Raw genomic sequence first — 19,875 nt, forward strand, 5'->3', positions numbered from 1 at the left:
TTGCACAGACCTGCTCCTGCATCAGTAACCTCATCACCACTTGCACAGCATTTCTCTGGTATGTGGGATCTTGCAAGTCACCATGCTGTACACTGATGCAGGGGCAGGTCTGTGCAAGGATATTATTTGTTAAAGACATACCTAGGTTTGGAGCATAGCATGGCAGGAAATAGTGCTCAAGACACGTGTACACTCCTAAGCTTACCTCCTTGCTTTCCAACAAAGTATACCAAGAAAATTTGATAAAAAGATGTAAAATTAGAAAAGTTGTTAAACTGAATGCTCTATCTGAATCATGAAAGAAAAAAAACCCATGTGTTCCAGGTTTCTTTAAAGGCAATAATGCTTTAAGATTTTTATTTGTGTGTGATATTTCCAATATTTAAATGGGACTTGGAGAACCTGCACACCATATTTAACAAGCAGCGGTCGTCTAGTCCGACAGGGAGATTGACAGCTCCTGTCCGCACGTGATTGGCTGTGTGTGGGCAGGGGGCGGGATTGCACGCGGGCGCAAAATAGCGCTCGTGTGCAATGCTTTATTCCACAAGGGGAATTCAGCCCGCCAGAGGCGAGCTGCGGCGGACAGGAGCGTATGTGTGCTCCTCTCCTCCTCAGCTTGATAAATTGCCCCCTTAGCGTCATTTATTGATGGAGAAGTCAATACCACACCCATTAATGGTGCTAATAGCACTCCCTCACTTAGGACTGCAGGGTGCAGCTATTGTTTACATGTCCACCATCCTGTTGCTGAAATCTCCAGCTGGAATACAATTTTGTAAAAGTAAAACTTAACCGCCCCCCCCCCCCCCCAAACAGATTCTAAAACCTATGTAATCATAAGATTACATTTTCAATCTGTAAGTGATCAGGCAGAAATCAGTCAAGACAAAATAAATGTTGTTGTATTTATTTAGTTCCATCCCCCAAAACAAAATACAACTGTACTCATGAAACGGTTTTAATAAATTGATAATTTGTTGCAAATCAAATATGTAAAGAACAAACCCACCACACCGACGAGGAGGAAACAAACATTCATTCTGGAAGACGAACAATGAACATTGATGGTTCACTGTATAATTTAACAAGCGGTATCTATGCGGTTTACAGCTACATGGGAGAATTAAGTCTTGTAAACTTTTATGGATATAAACAGATCTTCCTATTGACCCTTCAATCCCGAATTTGAATACTTTCATTTTTTTTATAATTTATACCGTTTATTTGTTGTGCAGAAACCCAACACGTTAAAAAGGTCTTACACACATCACATTCTCTGTATTAACTTAGGCACTTTAATGCAAAATAAAAATAACAAAAAAATTGCTGGTTTAGAATATTTTGCAAAATGAGAGAATTGAACCTGCGGCAGAGGAAGGAACTTTTCCTACCAACTCATTGCAACCAAATAATGAATCGGCGCTTGCCAAAATGATACTGAATGCCTGCTGGATTAACAATGCTATTATGATTAACATTCAGCAGGCTAACCCCAAACTAAAATGTTTTTTTTTTTCCCCATTTGTAAAGATATCAATTTGTTAGAAACAAACGGATTTGTTGAATGGCTGTTCGAGAAGATCCATCTAATTTCCAGGAAAGGATGCCCTAGAATAAAACATAAAACGTCAAAGTGTTAGCAACGTAAACTACATAGATTCAGCTTTGCTCTCCAAACAATAACAGTTCTAAAATACGCACATAAGTATATTGTAGCCTAAAACTGAGACAAACTATAATAACGAACTTAAAGCAAATATTTTATTCAACTTAGTTTTTTTTTTCCTTCAATTTAATAGAAATCAAATGTTGCATTTTTATTATTTTGGATGCTTCTGCTATAATGAAAAAAGTGTAAAAAAAAAATATGGAAAAAACAAACAATTGAGCTTTCATGATTTACATAGAGATTGCAATTTTTTCATTTTCAAAAAGGTACTTTTGGTATCCTTTGTTTTTAAGAGTAATCCTGGGTCGGTTTAGGAGCAGAAGCGCACTACTGGGAGCTAGCTGAACACATCGGATGAGCCAATGAAAAGAGGCATATATGGGCAACCACCAACCTTGAGCTAGCTACCAGCAGCACCTAAGCCTATCTAGGTATGCTCTTCAACAACGTTTACCAAGAAAATGAAGTCAATTTGTTAACAGAAGTCGCTTGGAAAATTGCATGTTTAATCTTAATTAATGAAAGTTTAATTTTTGACATTACTGTCCCTTTAAATTAGACTTCTCTTTCGGAACAGTAGTGGGCATTGTGCAAGTACAAAATCTGAGTCTAAGCCTCCTTAGGGGGCATGGAACAAGCACAATGTTTACAGAAAAAGCATGCAATATAAATCATGGATGTATACTGCAATCTTGTTTAAAAGGGACATGAAACACATTTCCCCCCCCCCCCTTTCAATATAGAACACGGGAACTGGAGCACAGATGAAATAATCAGCAGATTAGTAAACATGGTTATTTTACCTGCTCTCATCCAAGGTAATACTGAAATCCTGGCCTGTCAGGAAGGCACAAGGACAGGTCGGAAAAAAAACAGTTTGAGAGCATACAATTTTAAAACAACTTTCCATTTTATTTCTATGATCAAATTTGCTTCATTCTCCCAGTATCTTTTGTTGGAGGAGCAGCAATGCACTTTTTCCCCTTTAAAGTTAATTATTTTAGGAGCAAATCAATTGTGAACTTAATGTCCCTTTAACGCATCACATATAATGGTTGTTCCTATTTAGAAGTAAGAATTAACCCCTACCCTCACAACCAACCAATATATTTATTTATTAGCCAGCCAGCCCCAGATATGTTCAGTATTTTAAACATATAAAAAGGGGCATGGAACTCACAATAACATATTTCATGCACTGTGCATTAAAGGGACATGGAAATACATTTCTGGTTACGTATCACTTTGTCCATGTTGAGCTGCTGCAATGTGCGTATACTGCAGAAAACACATTTAGCAAAAAATAACCACGATTTGCACTTTGAGATCTACCCTAATGCTTCTATATGATATACTGTAGAACAAAGTTTAACAACCTAGAAGCTACTACTTCCAAAATTCTACTTCTGGTTCCTCCGTTTTTTTAGGATTCTTTTAAATTGTCCTTATATATAGAAAGGGAACACATGTGTAAGCAAAATCAATACTGAGAGTATATTGAAAAGTTGTTTCACTACATATAACTAAAGATTTTATGTTAAAATCCCAAGGTGTTTATTCATTAGCTGATAAACAGATCTGCCATTGCTTTATTGGTAGACAATGACAATTGCAAAGCAATCAGCCAGTCATAGGGTTGTGAAAATACTCCTGCAGCAAATAGGCTCACAAGCTATTTCCTGCTTGAGACCAGCAGAGGGGCACCTTTTTTTCCAGGCTATTGATATATTTCCAATACACTGCTGCTTATACAGGTACTAACTTTATATTTTAATTATCACACATCCATTGCTTATTAACACCTTAACGACCAAGGACATGCCAGGCATGTCCTACAAAAATCGGTCGATAACGACCAAGGACGTGCCTGGCACGTCCTATGCGGTTTCAAGCGCTGGAAGCGATCGTGATCGCATTCAGGGTTTTGCAGTGATGCCTCGATATATTGAGGCATCACTGCAATACCCTTGTTTTACCCACCAATGCAGAGAGACACTCTGTGGCCCTCTCTGCATCAGCCAGCGATAGTGCAGATCGTTGGTGGGTGGGAGCCATAGCAGGCAGGTGGGTGGTTGGCCCATCGCTGGTCAATTCCGAATCCTATGTTCCTGAAGTGAGCAAGGGGGCAGGGGCATGTGAGCGCTACATTTACACTCTGTAAAAATGTATGGGAAGGAGGGAGGGGGTAAAAAATGTTGGTTAAAGGGATCTTGGAGTAGGAAGGGGGGGCAGCTACACTACAGCTACTCTATAGAGTACCCAAGATTGTGGCAAATAGGTAGAGGGGGGAGTTAGAGAGCTGTTTGGGCGGGGGGGGGGGGGGAATCCAACACTGCAGAATAAATATATTGGGGGGGGAGAATTTTTTTTTTTTTTAGAATGCCTTTTATTTTAGTACTCGCAGTTTTTCTGCCAGTACTTAAGATGGCGGTTACAATTGTGAGGTGGGTAGGGAAGAGAGCTGTTTGAGAGGGATCAGGGGGTGGGATGTGTCAGGTGGGAGGCTGATCTCTACACTAAAGCTAAAATTAACCCTACAAGCTACCTAATTAACCCCTTCGCTGCTGGGCATAATACAGGTGTGGTGCACAGGGGCATTTAGCGGCCTTCTAATTACCAAAAAGTAATGCCAAAGCCATAAATGTCTGCTATTTCTGAACAAAGGGGATCCCAGAGAAGCATTTACAACCATTTGTGCCATAATTGCACAAGCTGTTTATAAATTTCAGTGAGAAACCTAAAGTTTATGAAAAAGTTAACATTTTTTTTTTTATTTGATCACATTTGGCAGTGAAATGGTGGCATGAAATATATCAAAAAGGGATTCCTGACAGATATCAGTGTTACAGCGTAACTATCCCCAGTTTTGATAAAAAAAAAAAACAATGGTTTGGAAATAGCAAAGTGCTGCTTGCACTTATTGCCGTATAACTTGCAAAAAAGCAAAGAACATGTAAACATTGAATATTTCTAAACTCAGGACAACATTTAGAAACTATTTAGCATTGGAGTTTTTCGGTGGTTGTAGATGCGCAAGAGATTTTCGGGATCAAAGTTATTAAAAAAGTGTTTTTTTTTCCATAATATTTTTTTTTTATAGTAAATTATATATGATAAGATGAAAATAATGGCATATTTAAAAAGTCTATTTAATGGCGAGAAAAACTGTATACAATATTTGTGGGTACAGTAAATGAGTAAGAGGAAAATTACAGCTAAACACAAACACCGTAGAAATCTAAAAATAGCCTTGGTCCCCAAGGGTAAGAAAATTGAAAAATGCTGTGGTCACTAAGGGGTTAATCAGTGCACGAATGTTTGTCAGAAATTACCTTTATTAATGTAGTTGTGTGCAATACAATTTCTGGAACATATTTCATTTACCATCTGGAGATGAATTAAGAAAAAGCTCTAAATATCCATGTTCTAAAAAGAGGAATAGAAAGGTCACGTCATTAGTATTGTGAAGGTAAAACCATTGATTTCAAGCAAGCCAAAAAACTAAAGTAACTCACTATAACAGGACAACACAAACAGCAGGTTAAAAAGGGACATGAAACCCACATTTATCTTTCATGATAGAGCATTCAATTTTAAACAACTTGCCAATTTACTTCTATTCTCTAATTTTCCTGGTCTTCTTGTTATCCTTTGTTGAAAAGCAAGAAAGGTAAGCTCAGGAGTGTGCACTGTGTCTGCAGGACTGGCAGCAGTTTTGCAACAATGTTATACATTAGCAAGAACACTAGATGGCAGCACTATTTCCCGTCATGTAGGGCTTCAAACAAACGCTACCTTAGCTAGATATCTCTTCAACAAAGGATAACATTAGAACAATGCAGAATTGATAATAGAAGTAAATTGAAAACTTGTTTAAAATGGTATTCTCTACATGAAAGAAAATTTTGGGTTTCATGTCCCTTTACATATACTAAATAACTTATTAATGGGATAGTCTTGTCAAAATTAAAAAAATGTCATGATTCAGATAGAGCATGCAATTTTAAGCAACTTTCTAATTAACTCTTTATATTTATTTGAAAGAAAGCTTAGGAGCCGGCCCAGTTTTGTTTCAGCACCTGGGTAGTGCTTGCTGATTGGTGGCTACATTTAAACACCAATCAGAAAGTCCTACCCAGGTGCTGAACCAAAAATGGGCTGGCTCATATGCTTAAATTCTTGCTTTTTAAACTAAAGATACCCAGAGAACAAAAAATAATAATTAATAGGAGTAAATTTAGAAAGTTGCTTAAAACTGCATGCTCTCTCTGAATCATGAAAGTTTATTTTTTACTAGACTATTCCTTTAAGCAGTATTACTTCACAATAACAGGCCCTGCCTAGGCCAAGTTGCAGTTGCTGACTGAGGAAGACAAATCCTGGAATACTTGGCTAAATAAATAAACTGGTCATTTTACTGCCTCTTAATGCACAAGTAAAAGGATATTCCTCTAGAATAATAAAATGGTCTAATTTGTTGCAGCATTTTAGTATTAAATAGATGCTTGTTCGTCACTTTGTGTATAATCCCTGCATATTCATGCCTCTTGTGTGTTCATGTGGTTCCTGGGCAGTACCGTTAAAAAAAAATCTGCAGGACTCCCCAGATACATTCTGTAATCAAAATAATAGACACATTTGCTAAAATGGAAAGGAATTTCTATCAACAACTGGATAAATTAGATGCTTACTGGAAAGTCTGGATTCCTTGGTTAAATCAGTACTTTCCTGTCCCAAACTTGCCACCCTGTCCATCAGTTAGACGGGGTGGTTTTCACTCTGTCACGACACTGAATGGCACTCCCCGCTCTCCCCCTTTTCTCCCTCCCTCGTATGCGCCTTTTTTTTCTCTCATGAATTCGCTGGAGGTCTATAACCGCCCCCTTCTTGCCGAGAGATAATTATCATAACGGCATATACTGTGCAGATGACCGAGGTGATTTTGTTCAAACTATATATGCGAGTTATTAATTATATCAGTATTATTTGAATTGTATTTGTTTGTGTTATAATTAATCTGAAAAACCTAGAGCCTCAGGATCAAACTTCAGCATATACAGACTTGCCTGTAGCCTGTCCCACAGCGGATGCTAGCTAATGGACAGTTACGATTTATTTGTTTGCCTGCATCGATGGATTGGACTGCTATTGAATGCTATGCTTCTAACTGCTGGAATGTTGTATACTGTGATCTTTTCTTAATAAAGCTCTTTTGGGGAGGAATCTGCAGGACTAATACTTACGGGTATGACATCGATTTTTTGCCATGGCAGAAACTGCGTCTTCATGTGTTAAAAATCGCACAACTGCTTCTCCTGTGGCACCTCCTGCATCTGCACTGTATTCAATGTTTATTTTCAAAGGCATCACAGGATGGAAAAACTAGGATACCAAAGACACCAATGGAGAGAAAAAATAAAAAAATAAGTTACTTCAGTATCCTCAATACCATGCACATCAAAGATTAGATATTAAAGCTGATTAAATCGTATCTGCAGGTTCATATCAATTATCTTATTTTAACCGTAAAACCAGCACTTGTTCACCAGCTTGAAACATACATTTGCAATGTCCTGCCCTGAAGCATGGAATGGAAGGCCCCGTATATGGATATCATGGACCGGAGACATAACTGTGTAGTCATGAACATCCATTGTCTTTGCAGAGATATCCTTTACGTAATCTGAAAAATAACACGGCACACTTAGAAGGAAGCAGCAAAATGTAATCAGCACATTATATGGCCCAGCAGCACATCAGTCCGACAGCAAATGCTCATTATATACAATATAGATCTTTTACAGAGGTTTTAGGTTTATTTTTTCTTTAGCAAAACAAAAGATCTGATGGGGCAATATACACGAGAACAAATTAACTACTGCATTAACACTGGGTGGTTCTTTTTATTATTATTATTATTAGTTGTAATAGAGTGAATCAAACTCTGGGATGTCTCGTGTTACGACCCATGATATGGAGGAGAGACGCACCGTGCCCCTAAACACATTCTAGCAAGTTTCTGCACACTCCCTTAGTCCTGGTAAGTGAAGTTACACGTGATGTGAACACCTGCGACGAAGTGTCGACATCATACCCCTTCCTTACTAGACACCAGATATCCTTGTAGAAACCCTCTGATAAAGGGCTTGTGGGGATGGGGATAGCAGATTTTGCAGTGTTTAGGGTACTCATGTTCTATAAAAGCTTCAAAATAAGAATGAATTGCCAAATATAGAATAAAAATGTGTATATGGACAAACCAGATTATCCTAAGAATACTATTTAATCCTCGGCTCACCCAAAACATTACTGTATGGGTCTCTAGCACTTCTCCACCAGATGCCTCTCCCATTAATGGACTAAAACCTTAGTGTGCTTAAATTAAAGGGACAGTATACACCTTGTTCATTTGCTTTAAAATATTTATTCTTTACAGAATAGTGTCTTGTAAGTACCTCTTGGTTTCTCCAATCACTTATCAAAAGCCAAACTCCACCCACCATTTACATTATTTGTAGGCGCTAATCCACGATTGAGTCTACAGACAAGGCAATCCATAGTAATATTGCTGGTATAAAATGCATGGTTTTGCAATTGCTATTAGTTAAAGACAATTAGGGAAACGGGTTATATAAATAAATTAAAAAAAAAACAAAAAAAAAAAACAAGGTTTTTATTGTCACTAATGATTACGGTACAAAAAAAAATGTAGCCACCAATCAGCAAGCGCTACCCAGGTACTTAACCTTACAGTTCTGCTTTTTTAAATAAAAATAGCAAGAGATAGATATATTGCTTATTAACTAAACTCTCGGATACTTCTGTATAAAAATACTTGCTAACGTTCTCTTTTCATTGTTAGATATATTTGCCCATGCTTCTGCCGTTTACTGTTGGTAATTTAGAATTGGTATTGAATGTGACTTGAGAACTAGGGTTACTCACCTAATGTTTTCTATCACTTATTATAACCCCCTATGTCACATTGAGCTGTTGCCTCGTCTGCGGCTGAGGCAGTGTGGCACATCAAATCTATATGTGATTAAGGGTTGGGGGAATATATCGTCATGAGTCAATTAGATCTTTAAAAGACAAATGAAGGGACTCCAGATTGTGATAGACAAGCATATTAGCGGACCTTTAACACTTAGATATGTTCATGATATTTGTAGCATCAACAGTGCTAAACTGGTAGCTTCTAAGTAAGTTTTTAAAAGGTTTTATAATGGATTTTTATATTAGTATCTGTGCATATTATTCTTTATAGTAGTGTCTATTACATGCAAATTGGTGTATACTTTCCCTTTAACCACGCAGCTTTCAGTTTGCTCAATTGTTTTATGACGGAAAAATTCCGTCATATGTCCTTAAGAGGTTAAGGTTAGAAACAACAACAACAAAATATTGATGCACATTTTTCATGAATGGACAACACCTTTAGGTCAATGAGAAAAAAACGAAAAGAAAAAAAAACCAACACAATGCCTCGACTCACCATTCATGTGATCATTGTCTGGTACAGCTTCAGATAGCAAATCTTTGCTAGAATTATTTATGCAATTATCTGGGTCATAAAGCTCTTTTATAGTTGGGGCAAAAGTTACTCCTTTCCTCCGTCTAAATGGAAAACGTGCAGTCTGAATTTCAGATCTTCTGCTGGGAAATATTTCAATGTACCTATTATGAAGAGAGGGAGGAAACGAAAAAACAAAAAGTTTGTATATACAAAATCACAGAGAAAGATTCATCTAAAAACATAACTTTTTTAGCGCTGCAGAGGATCTGAAATATGCACATTAGAAAACCTTAATATGACACAAAACACAAGCCTTTTCTTTCTTGATTCAAATAGAGAATACAATTTTAAACAACTTTCTAATTAACTTCTATTATCCAATTCTCCAAGTATCTTTTGTTGAAGAAGCAGCAATTCACTAATAAGAACTAGTTAACGCACTAGGTGAGCCAATAACATGAAGGATGCCAAAAGAACAAAACCAAATTATATAGAAGAAAATTGGAAAGTTGTTTAAACTCATACGCTCTATCTGAATCATGAAAGAAAAAAAAAAAAAAAAGAATTGTGTTTCATGTCCCTTTAATTAAACCATTCACATCAGATTTGGTTACCACAACTATGCAAGAATAGTAATACATTCATGGTAAGCATTGGATTCACGCACCACAAATTGTGAAAAGGATGGGGAACCGTGGCACTCCTGATGTTTCAGAACTACATTACCCATTCTTAGGCACTCTGAAGTCCAGTTGAGCATCATGGGAAATGTAGTTTTGAAACATCTGGAGGGCCAAGGTTCCCAATCCCTGCTTAAAAGTGACATCAATGCATTTCTCTTGATCAGAAGCAATATTGCAGTACACATATAATAACAAATGCTGCTGCAAAAAGCATATTTGCATATGCTTCGTATGCACTGTAAAAGCTCTCACTCAATACAGTGATCGCTTTTAATAGACATTTTGCTAATTCGTTTTGTCTGGAATGTCCCTTTAAGCTTTTGGCTGCTGAGCCATTTCACATATCTGTGCTAAAACAGTTAGTAAACTTTTGCTCCCACTGAATTTAACCTGTAAGTCAAACAAATTTTCCCCGAGAGTTACCAACACAAATAACAGGTGAGAGTGAGCACAAGGAGGGGGGAAGAAAGGGCAAACGAGAGGGAATAAGGGGAGAAGAGTAAAGAGACAGAATTAGTTACTCCCCTCCTGTTCACACACTACCTGCTGCCTATTTCTTGCTTGTGTTTGAGAAGTGCCTGGTCAGCATTTTCCTGAGAAACAAACTGTACAAAAGCTTCTCCAGATTTCCTTCCCCGCTGGTCCAAAATAAATGTTATCCCTTCATCTGCTATCTCCAAACCTAAAAACAGCACAAATGTCTTAATAAACAGAAATTAAAAAGATTGATTAGAAGCATTACCAATTCAATATTTCTGGTATTTGATCACATTCATTTCACTGCAAGTAACACAAATCAAATGACTAGTCATCAGCACCTGAAAAAAAGTTCAGGATGTCTTGCTCACTGCAACTGTAAGGAAGACCACGAAGCCTTACGATTCCATCACTTGCCGGAGAAGACATTGAAGATGGAGCAGACTGAGATAGGGCAGCGGGCCTTGTAGGCGACAGTGCAGCATGCATACGAGTTAATAGAGACTCCGCCTCTTTCTGATTCATCTCAAATACTGTAAAGTAATAAACAATTCTGTGAAGAAAAAAAAAAAATCCAAAGAAGCAGCACATCCATATTTATTTTTTAAAAAAATGAAATACACTAGAGATAAGGTAAACCGCAAATACAGTTTACAGAAAAATTGCATTGTGGACAACTATTCAAAGCGAATGCGCACTTTAACAGCATATTCAGATGTAGAAATGTATTGCAGTGTTGTCAGAGCCATATCAGTCTCCAGAAACATCTATAAAAGTACAGCTATTAACGGTCATTTTTAATATCCCATTTTGTGGATGTAAAAAGAAAAGTACATAATCTAGCGATTTTCAATGAAGTGGGAAACCATGATAAAGTAAAGTAAATATCTGGTTTCAAACTTAAAAAGTTTACTTCCCTCACAAAACTCAGCAATGGCCTTTAATGGGTTAAACAAATTTTGCAATCTAATCTGCGCTCTCTAAAGAGATCACCAAGGGCCCAATGACAAAAAACTTGCAAGCATGGAAAGAAAATCACACAAATACAGAACCCTGCATAGTGAAATAAACATCTCTCAAGGCAAAATGTGTGTTTCAGAAATTCTTTGAGGGACATGGCCGAATTGACGAGACGTTTTAATAATCTTGTCTGAGCAGATAGAATTAGGGACAGTTTACTCAAAAAAATTCTCCCCTTTAATTTGTTCCCAATGATCCACTTTACCTGCTGGAGGGTATTAAATTGTTTACAAGTATTTCCATTAACCTTATATTGGCATTTGAAATAGTTTATTTAGCCTGTGGTATCCCCACCCATCCTGATTTTTTTGGTCTCAAGGCCAAGCTGTGTTAACACAGCCAGTAGAAGAAATTACACTCCCAGTGGGTTATAGAAGAGATAAGGCAATAAATATTACATTTTCCATTGTTCTCTCGAAGTATTGGTGATTGGTTTACGGACAGATATAAGATAAAGAAGCAGGTATATGTACACAATGTGATAAAGTAATGAGATCTGATTATACCTACAAGCTCAACCAATTTTATTAGGTTGTGTCTTCAAAAAAACAAAAATCAGCTAATTCATTTACACAAGTAAGCCTTAAAAAGCAAATCTGATACTTTTATTACCAGCTGCAGAGTATACAATGTAATTGGAAACACAAAGGGAAGAACAATTTTATAGTATACTGTCCCTTTAAGTATAGAAAAACGGATTAGAGATTCAAAACATTATGATCCATTTTGCACCTTTCACATGGGAAAACTGAACATTTGAGCTGCAAAGCACACTACCTTCAAGTTAGGTCCCTTTTTAGAAGAATAGTCCAACCAGAAATACCAGGCAATTCTATTCTGTATAGGGTTTGTACTGCTAACCCAAGAGGTCCACGTCCAACTGCCCCATTACTCTGAAGGCCCAAAAACGTTAGCTAAGAGGTTGCAGTCTGGGTGGAAACAAATCTCATGGAACAAGTTATTTTACCCATCTCTGTTTCAAGTTATTCCTTCATGTACGCAAAGGAGCTCTGAAATGTCTCCCGTTGGGTGATGGCATAACTATATTTGTTCCACTGGCAGGGAAAAAAAAAAATCATGGCCTAAAAAGGATATGTCTGGCGTTTAAAATGAATTTGTTGAGAGAAGAACTGCATGGGGCAGCTCTTGTGGATGGAACCAGACTGATTTACCATTCACAAACTTTCCTTTTGGCATAATTGGGCTCAAAGTGGCTGCTTCCTTGGTGGGTATTATCTCATAATTATCCCTCCTCTGTGAAAGCACAATTGGGCAAAAAAAGGCTGTTGCCAGGTGGCAATTCACCAGAGAACAAGCCATTGAGCAATTGTTTGTTCCTGGTTGAGAGCTTCTACTCGTTAATATATTACCCCATAAGGCCAGCTGAGCACTTGTCTTCCTGTTTTTGGTATACAATAACCCTTAGGAATTGTCTGGTCTGTCCTCGACTGCAGGACGGCAATATACACTTTATATTACAAAATACATCCTAGCAATAATAAGGCAGATATTAATACGGAGAGCCATGCTCAAATGCCAGCTTACTGCTTGGAGGGTAAAAATACTGTTAACAATTTCTGGATATTTAAAAGGGAAAGTCTACACCTTGGTCATCTTAAAGTCTTACCTTAGATTAAGCTGGAAATAGCCTCCTGCAACTTTTCTATATCATGGAGCAGGAAAAGTAAAAAAAGTTATTTTGAAAACAATATTGTTTCTGGCCACTTTGAAATGGCTGCCAAGCTCAGCCCACTGATGACATCATGATCTGGGCTGCATATAGCGTCCAATGACCAAAGGCTCACTAGTTGAATTCAACAGACTGTCATTGCTATTCAGCAGAGTGCCTAGATGCAGCCCAGATCATGATGTCATCAATGGGTGGAGCTTGGCAGCCATTTCAAAGTGGCCAGAGACAATATTAATTTTAAAATAACTTTTTTACTGTTCCTGCTGCATGATATAGAAAAGTTGCAGGGGGCTATTTGCAGCTTAATCTAAGGTAAGACTTTAAATATGACTAAGGTGTAGACTGTCCCTTTAATATCATTGAACAAAGCTACAAAATAAATTTTAAAGGGAAAAAAAAAAAAATGGAGAGAGGACGCAAATTTTCCATCACAACAAAGCTTGTCAAATCCGAAAAAGCCAGAAAGTCACATTTGTGGATAATTCTACATATGTAGAAAGCCTTATCTCGCAGCTCTCGCTCCTCATTTCTTGCTGGCTCCAAAATTTTTAAATATTTTTTTCAACCCTGATCCCCTCACCTTTCAGTCCCTATAAGAAAGCATGAGGTTTGTATAAGAGGGTCTTGATTTAGTATCAGCCACTACTCGAATAAGTTTGGATGGATTATTTGTGTAGGACATTAAAATGGACAGTAAACAATTTGTGGTTTCAAAATAAAATGCATAGTAAAACAACTTTGCAATATACTTTAAGGACGGGATTTTCCAGTCCTCAAATAAAAAAAAAGCAAATGGCAGACGTCATAAGCCTAACCTTGCCAGGTATCTTTTGGATAGAATATACAATAATTTGCTTTATTCTCTTGTTATTCTTTGCTGAAGGAACAGCATTGCACTACTGGCAGCTTGCTTAACATATCAAGTTAGCCAATCACAAGAGACAAATGTGTGCAGGCACCAATCAGCAGCTAGCTCCCCACTAGTGTAAGATATGAGCGTATTCTTTTTTCAACAAGAGATACAAATATAACAAAGCCCATTTGAAAAAGTAAGTGGATTTAAAAGCATCTTAAAATGACATGCAAGTTTAAAGTGATGGTAAATCCAAGCGTTTATTTTTAGCAATGGTAAATCCTAGCGTTTAAAATAAAAAAAAAAAAGTGTGCAAACAGGTCAGCACTGGTATGTAGTGAAAGACAGATTTCAGCATGGTGGCACGTATGATGGAGGAGGGGAATTAACTCAATACTATGCTTATAAAATGTATTTAGTGTGTAATGTGCCTTTAAAAAGGGATAGTAAAGTAAAAATTAAAGTGATGGTAAATCTGAGCGTTTAAAAAATGCTAGGATTTACCAACACTAAAAATAAAGTGGACTTTCAGGGATCACTTCGTAAAAATAAAAAAGGGTGCTAAACTCCCCTTTTCTGTGCTCCTCACTAAAGTCAGCGCCTTCGGCCGCTCATAGCTTTTCTCTCAGTGATGTGACGTTTCCAGCTCTAAACCAATAGATGTGCTAATCATCTGACAGTGTTCTGTATGCTAGCATGGCTATTGGTTTAGAGGTGGAAAAGTCAACTCAATGGTAAAGAGCGATGTGCCGTAGGCGGCTGGAGTGGCATCAAAGAAAGGGTGAGTTTAGCATCCTTTTTGTTTTTTACTAAGGGATCACTGAAAGTCCACTTTATTTTTTAGGGTTGTTAAATCCTAGCATTTTTTTAGTTTTTGTTTTTTTAAATGCTCAGATTTACCATCACTTTAATTTTGACTTTTAAATCCATTTAAAAAAGGGACATTAAACACAAAATACATTATATAAGCATAGTATTGAGGTCATTCCCCTCCATCTAGTCACTGGTGCCGCCATGTTGAAATCTGTCTTTCACTACATAGCAGTGCTGTTGTGTTTGCACATGTGCAGTAACTCTCCTTCAGACATCTGTAGTGTAAGCTAGGTTCCATGTCCGCACCCATAATATGTATTAAGTGTCCCTTTAAGTGGAGATTGGCTACTCCTAATAAGGAAAGAGAGACGGGTGGAGTATGACCATTGAAAAACAATTGCAGTAAACAAGGTTTTAGTTTGTTCTAATGATATATTAATCTACTGGGAGAATGCAAACCCATTTAATTACAAGATTTTTAATTTCCCTTTAAAAAACACACTAAATCAAAACTTTCATGATTGAGACAAGGCATACAATAAAAAATTAAAATAAAATACTTCTATTATCAAACTGCAATCTTTTTATATGCACACAAGTGTATACATTTAAATCTGATTCATTGGTGGTTGTCACATTATACTGAGGGCAGGTAAATGGAATTACACTGAAATTAGAAACAAAATATTATGCATTTGTTGACTATGCCAGTCTACTAGATTTAAAAAGGTCCAATGGTACAACTATCAAATTTACTTTAATTATCAAATTTGTCTTTGTTGTCTAGGTATCTTTGTCTAAAAGCAGGAAAGTAAGCTCAGGAGTGTGCATGTGTCTGGAGCACTATATGGCAGCACTATTTCCTGCCATGTAGTGCTCCAAACGCCTACCTAGGTATCTCTTCAACAAAACAAAATTTGATAATAGAAGCAAATTGGAAACTCTTTGAAAATGTATGCTCGGTCTGAAATCAAATTTTTTTTTGTATTTTTTTTTTAGTTTCGTATCCTTTTAAGTTTCAATGCATGAGAAGATCTTAGCTGCTAAACGGCAGTAGAGAAGTTTTGCTGTTATAACAGCAGCACTTAAAGAGATACTAAAAACTTACATTTTTTTCTTTCGTGGTTCAGATTAATTCAACTTTCTAATTTATTCCTACTATACATTTTTCTTTGTTATCTTGGTATCTTTATTTGAAGAATGTAAATCTTACGAGCCGGCCCATCTTTGGTTCAGCACCTGGGTAGTGCTTGCTGATTGGTGGCTAAATGTAACCACCAATCAGCAAGCGCTACCCAGGGTCTGAACCAAAAGTGCATTGCCATGTTTACTGCAATGCTGATAGAAGATGACAAGGGACAGTGCGATAGGGGAGTGTTTTACTGATGTATTAGTGTTTGAGGATATAGAATACTTTAACACTGGTGGTGCTTTTTGTGTTGTGAAGAAGAATAATCACACAACTGTGAAGTCAGATAGTAACATCAGTGGTAATATTATATACCAAGAGATTGAGGTCATAAAGGATATCCCACTGCTGTAGAAATATAATAAGCGAAGTCTGACCTTCCACGTAGCGCTGGCCCATGTACTTTTTGTGCTGTTCCACTGCTTTCTGCACATCCTCTGCAGACTCAAACTCAATAACAGCATCCCCTCTGGGTTTTCCATCTCTGTTGAAGATGAAATGCACCCCTTCCGCTCCGTTTCGTACGTTGCACTCTGCAAGATTAGGATGTGAAATCAAAAGGGATATATAAAATGTGTTAATGTTTTGTAAACCTTAAAGAGACATAAAAAAAAGGATTTCAAGATTCAGATAAAACATTCTATTTTAAAACAACTTCCAATGTACTATTATCAAAAACATAATTTATGCTTACCAGATAAATTCCTTTCCTTCCGGATAGGGAGAGTCCACGGCTTTATTCCTTACTGTTGGGAAATACAACACCTGGCCACCAGGAGGAGGCAAAGACACCCAAGCCAAAGAACAAGGAAACGTAGAACAAACATTAGGAAATAAATGGTGCCAGAAGAATAAAATAAATAGGGGACCGCCCGCAGACAAGAAAAAAAAAAAAACGGACGGGGACCGTGGACTCTACCTATCCGGAAAGGAATTTATCTGGTAAGCATAAATTATGTTTTCATTCCTAAGATAGGGAGAGTCCACGGCTTCATTCGACTGCAAGGAAAACTATACCCAAGCTCCAGGGGACACTGAATGAATAACGGGAGGGAACAAAAAGGAAGAGGCAGACCCTATTCTGAGGGCTCCACAGCCTGCAAAACTTTTCTCCCGAAAGCTGCTTCAGTCGAAGCAAAAACATCAAACTTGTAAAATTTTGAATAAGTATGTAAGGAGGACCAGGTAGCCACCATACAAATCTGATCCATGGAGGCCTCGTTCTTAAAGGCCCAAGAGGAAGCCACTGCTCTAGTGGAATGAGCAGTTATCCTCTCAGGACGACGATGTTTTGCTTAGCTTACGAGAAAGCGGATGACACTCCTTAACAAAAAAAATAGGGAAGACGAAGTAGCCTTCTGCCACTTACGCTTCCCTGAATAGACAACAAAGAGGAAGATTGTCTAAACTCCTTAATAGCCTGAAGATATCACTTCAAGGCACGAACCACATCCAAATTGTGAAGTAAGCGTTCCTTTGATGGAGGATTAGGACACAAAGAAGGAACCACAATCTCCTGATTGATGTTGAGATCTGACACAACCTTAGGAAGAAAACCTAATTTAGTACATAAAACTGCCTTATCTACATGAAAAAGCAGACAAGGGGGTTCACATTGCAAAGCAGAGATCTCGGAAACTCTGCGTGCAGAGGCAATAGCCAATAAAAAGAGAACCTTCCAAGATAATTTAATGTCAACGGAATGCAGAGGCTCAAAACAGAACCTGTTGCAAAACTCTAAGAACAAGATTTAGGCTCGAAGGAGGAGCCCCAGATCAAAAAACACAGGTCTGATCCTAATCAGAGCCTTAACAAAGGACTGCTTGTCTGGAAGCTCAGCCGGTCTCTTGTGCAATAAAACCGACAGGGCCGAAAACTGTCCCCACAAAGAACTAGCAGAAAGGCCCTTCACCAGCCCATACTGGAGAAAAGATAAGATCATGGCAACCTTAACTCTGTGCCAGGAAAAACCATGCTCTTCACACCAGAATAAGTAGGTCCTCTACACCCTGTGGTAGATACGCAGAGTAACTAGTTTACCAACTTAAATAAGAGTATCAATGACACTCAGAGAAACCTCTCTTGGCTAAGACTAAGCGTTCAATCTCCACGCAGTCAGCCTCAGAGAATCTATATTTTGATCAACAAATGGACCTTGTATCAGCAGGTCTCTGCGACAAGGTAACTTCCACGAAGGAGATGAGGACACCCCCAATAGATCCGCGAACCACGTCCTTCGCGGCCACAATGGAGCAATCAGGATTACCGATTCCTGCTTGATGCAGGCCACCACTCGAGGAAGAAGCGGCAATGGAGGAAAAAGATACAAGTTTGAACCTCCAGGGCACTGCTAGTGCATCTATTAGATCCGCTTGGGGATCCCTCAACCTCGACCCGTACCTGGGTAGCTTGGTATTGAGATGGGACACCCTGAGATCTATCTCCGGCGTCCCCCACTTGCTGCATATCTCTGCAAACACCTCGGGATGAAGAGACCATTCCCCTGGATGGAAGGATTGCTCGCTGAGAAAATCTGCCTCCCAGTTGTCCACACCCGGAATGTGGATCGCTGACAGCCTCCGCCCACTCCAGAATCCGAGATACTTCCTTCATCGCCAAAGAACTTCTCGTTCCCCCCCCCCCTGATGGTTGATGTGATGTAAGCCACCGAGGATATATTGTCTGATTGGAATCTGATAAACTTGGATGAACCCAGAAGTGGCCAAGCCTTCAAAATGACCCGTAGTTCCAAAATATTGATCGGGAGTGAGGACTCCTCCTGTGTCCACAACCCCTGTGCCTTCCTGGCACCCCAAACAGCTCCCCATCTGGAGAGGCTTGCGACCGTAATCACAATCTCCCAGGATTGTCTTAAGAAGCATGTCCCTCAGGACAGAGCCACCTAGAGAGTGATTCTCTCGACCGGCTGTCTAATACAATCTGCTGAGACAGATCTGAATGACCACCGTTCCACTGTCTCAGCATGCACAGTTGTAAAGGTCTAAGACGGAACCTGGTAAAAGGAAGGCTGTCCATGCAGGACACCATGAGACCAATCACCTCCATACACTGAGCCACAGAGGGACTCAAGGTCCAGAGGGCAAGACATGCTGAAGTTAGCTTGCAACGTCTCTAATCTGTTAGAAATATCCTCATGGATGTGGAGTCTATTATAGCACCCAAACATTCCACCCTGGTATTTGGGATAAGAGAACTGAAGACTGAGAAGGGACTTCAAGATTTCTTCCACATGACAAAAAGATAGTGCTTGCACCAGAATATCGTCCAAGTATGGGGCTACTGAAATACCCTGAGTTCTGGCAACGGCTAGAAGAGCCCCCAGAACCTTTGTAAAGATTCTTGGGAGCAGTAGCAAGGCCAAAAGGGAAGGGCAATGAACTGGAAGTGCTGGTCCAGGAATGCAAACCTCAGGAACTGAAAGTGTTCCCTGTGGATTGGAACATGAAGGTATGTATCCTTCAGATTTATAGTGGTCATAAACTGGCCTTCCTGAATTAAAGGAAGGATGGATCTTAAACATCTCCATCTTGAAGGAAAAAAAATTGTTTAAGCACTTTAGGTCCAGAATTGGGCAGAAAGTTCCCTTCTTCTTTGGGACCACGAAAAGAAGTGAATAAAACCCCAAACCTCTTTCTTCGATAGGCACCAGGACAACAACTCCTTAGGAGGATAGATCCTGAACGTACTCTAGAAAGGCAACCCTCTTTTCTGGTCTGGTAGAGTTGAGAGAAGGAATCTGCCCCTTGGCGGATGAAATTTGAAGCCTATCTTGTATCCCTGAGATACCACCTCCAGGACCCACGGATCCTGTAAGTCTTTGAATCGAGCATCTGAAAAGAGAAACAGCCTGCCCCCTTCATGCCGATTTGTTTTCGGCGGGCTTCTTATTCTGCTTGGATTTATTCCAGGACTGAGCCGGCCTCCAAGTAATCTTGGGTTGC

The 19,875-nt window shown here is 38.7% G+C and overlaps 1 protein-coding gene across 1 annotated transcript in view; it reads right to left on the bottom strand.

The window, feature by feature from the left end:
- Positions 1-894: 894 nt before the first annotated feature.
- GRSF1 (G-rich RNA sequence binding factor 1) overlaps positions 895-19,875 on the bottom strand; it is a 31,446-nt gene continuing 12,465 nt past the window's right edge. Inside the window, exons 3-10 of the mRNA XM_053703344.1 lie at positions 16,291-16,446; positions 10,690-10,881; positions 10,415-10,553; positions 9,168-9,349; positions 7,234-7,355; positions 6,916-7,054; positions 5,005-5,098; positions 895-1,611 (exon numbers count right to left, since the gene is read on the bottom strand). Of these exons, the coding sequence (XP_053559319.1) occupies positions 5,049-5,098; positions 6,916-7,054; positions 7,234-7,355; positions 9,168-9,349; positions 10,415-10,553; positions 10,690-10,881; positions 16,291-16,446 (980 nt within the window). The 3' untranslated portion in view covers positions 895-1,611; positions 5,005-5,048. The remainder of the gene's footprint in view (positions 1,612-5,004; positions 5,099-6,915; positions 7,055-7,233; positions 7,356-9,167; positions 9,350-10,414; positions 10,554-10,689; positions 10,882-16,290; positions 16,447-19,875) is intronic.

The sequence above is a fragment of the Bombina bombina genome, chromosome 2 (genome assembly GCF_027579735.1).
Source record: "Bombina bombina isolate aBomBom1 chromosome 2, aBomBom1.pri, whole genome shotgun sequence".
NCBI lineage: Eukaryota > Metazoa > Chordata > Amphibia > Anura > Bombinatoridae > Bombina > Bombina bombina.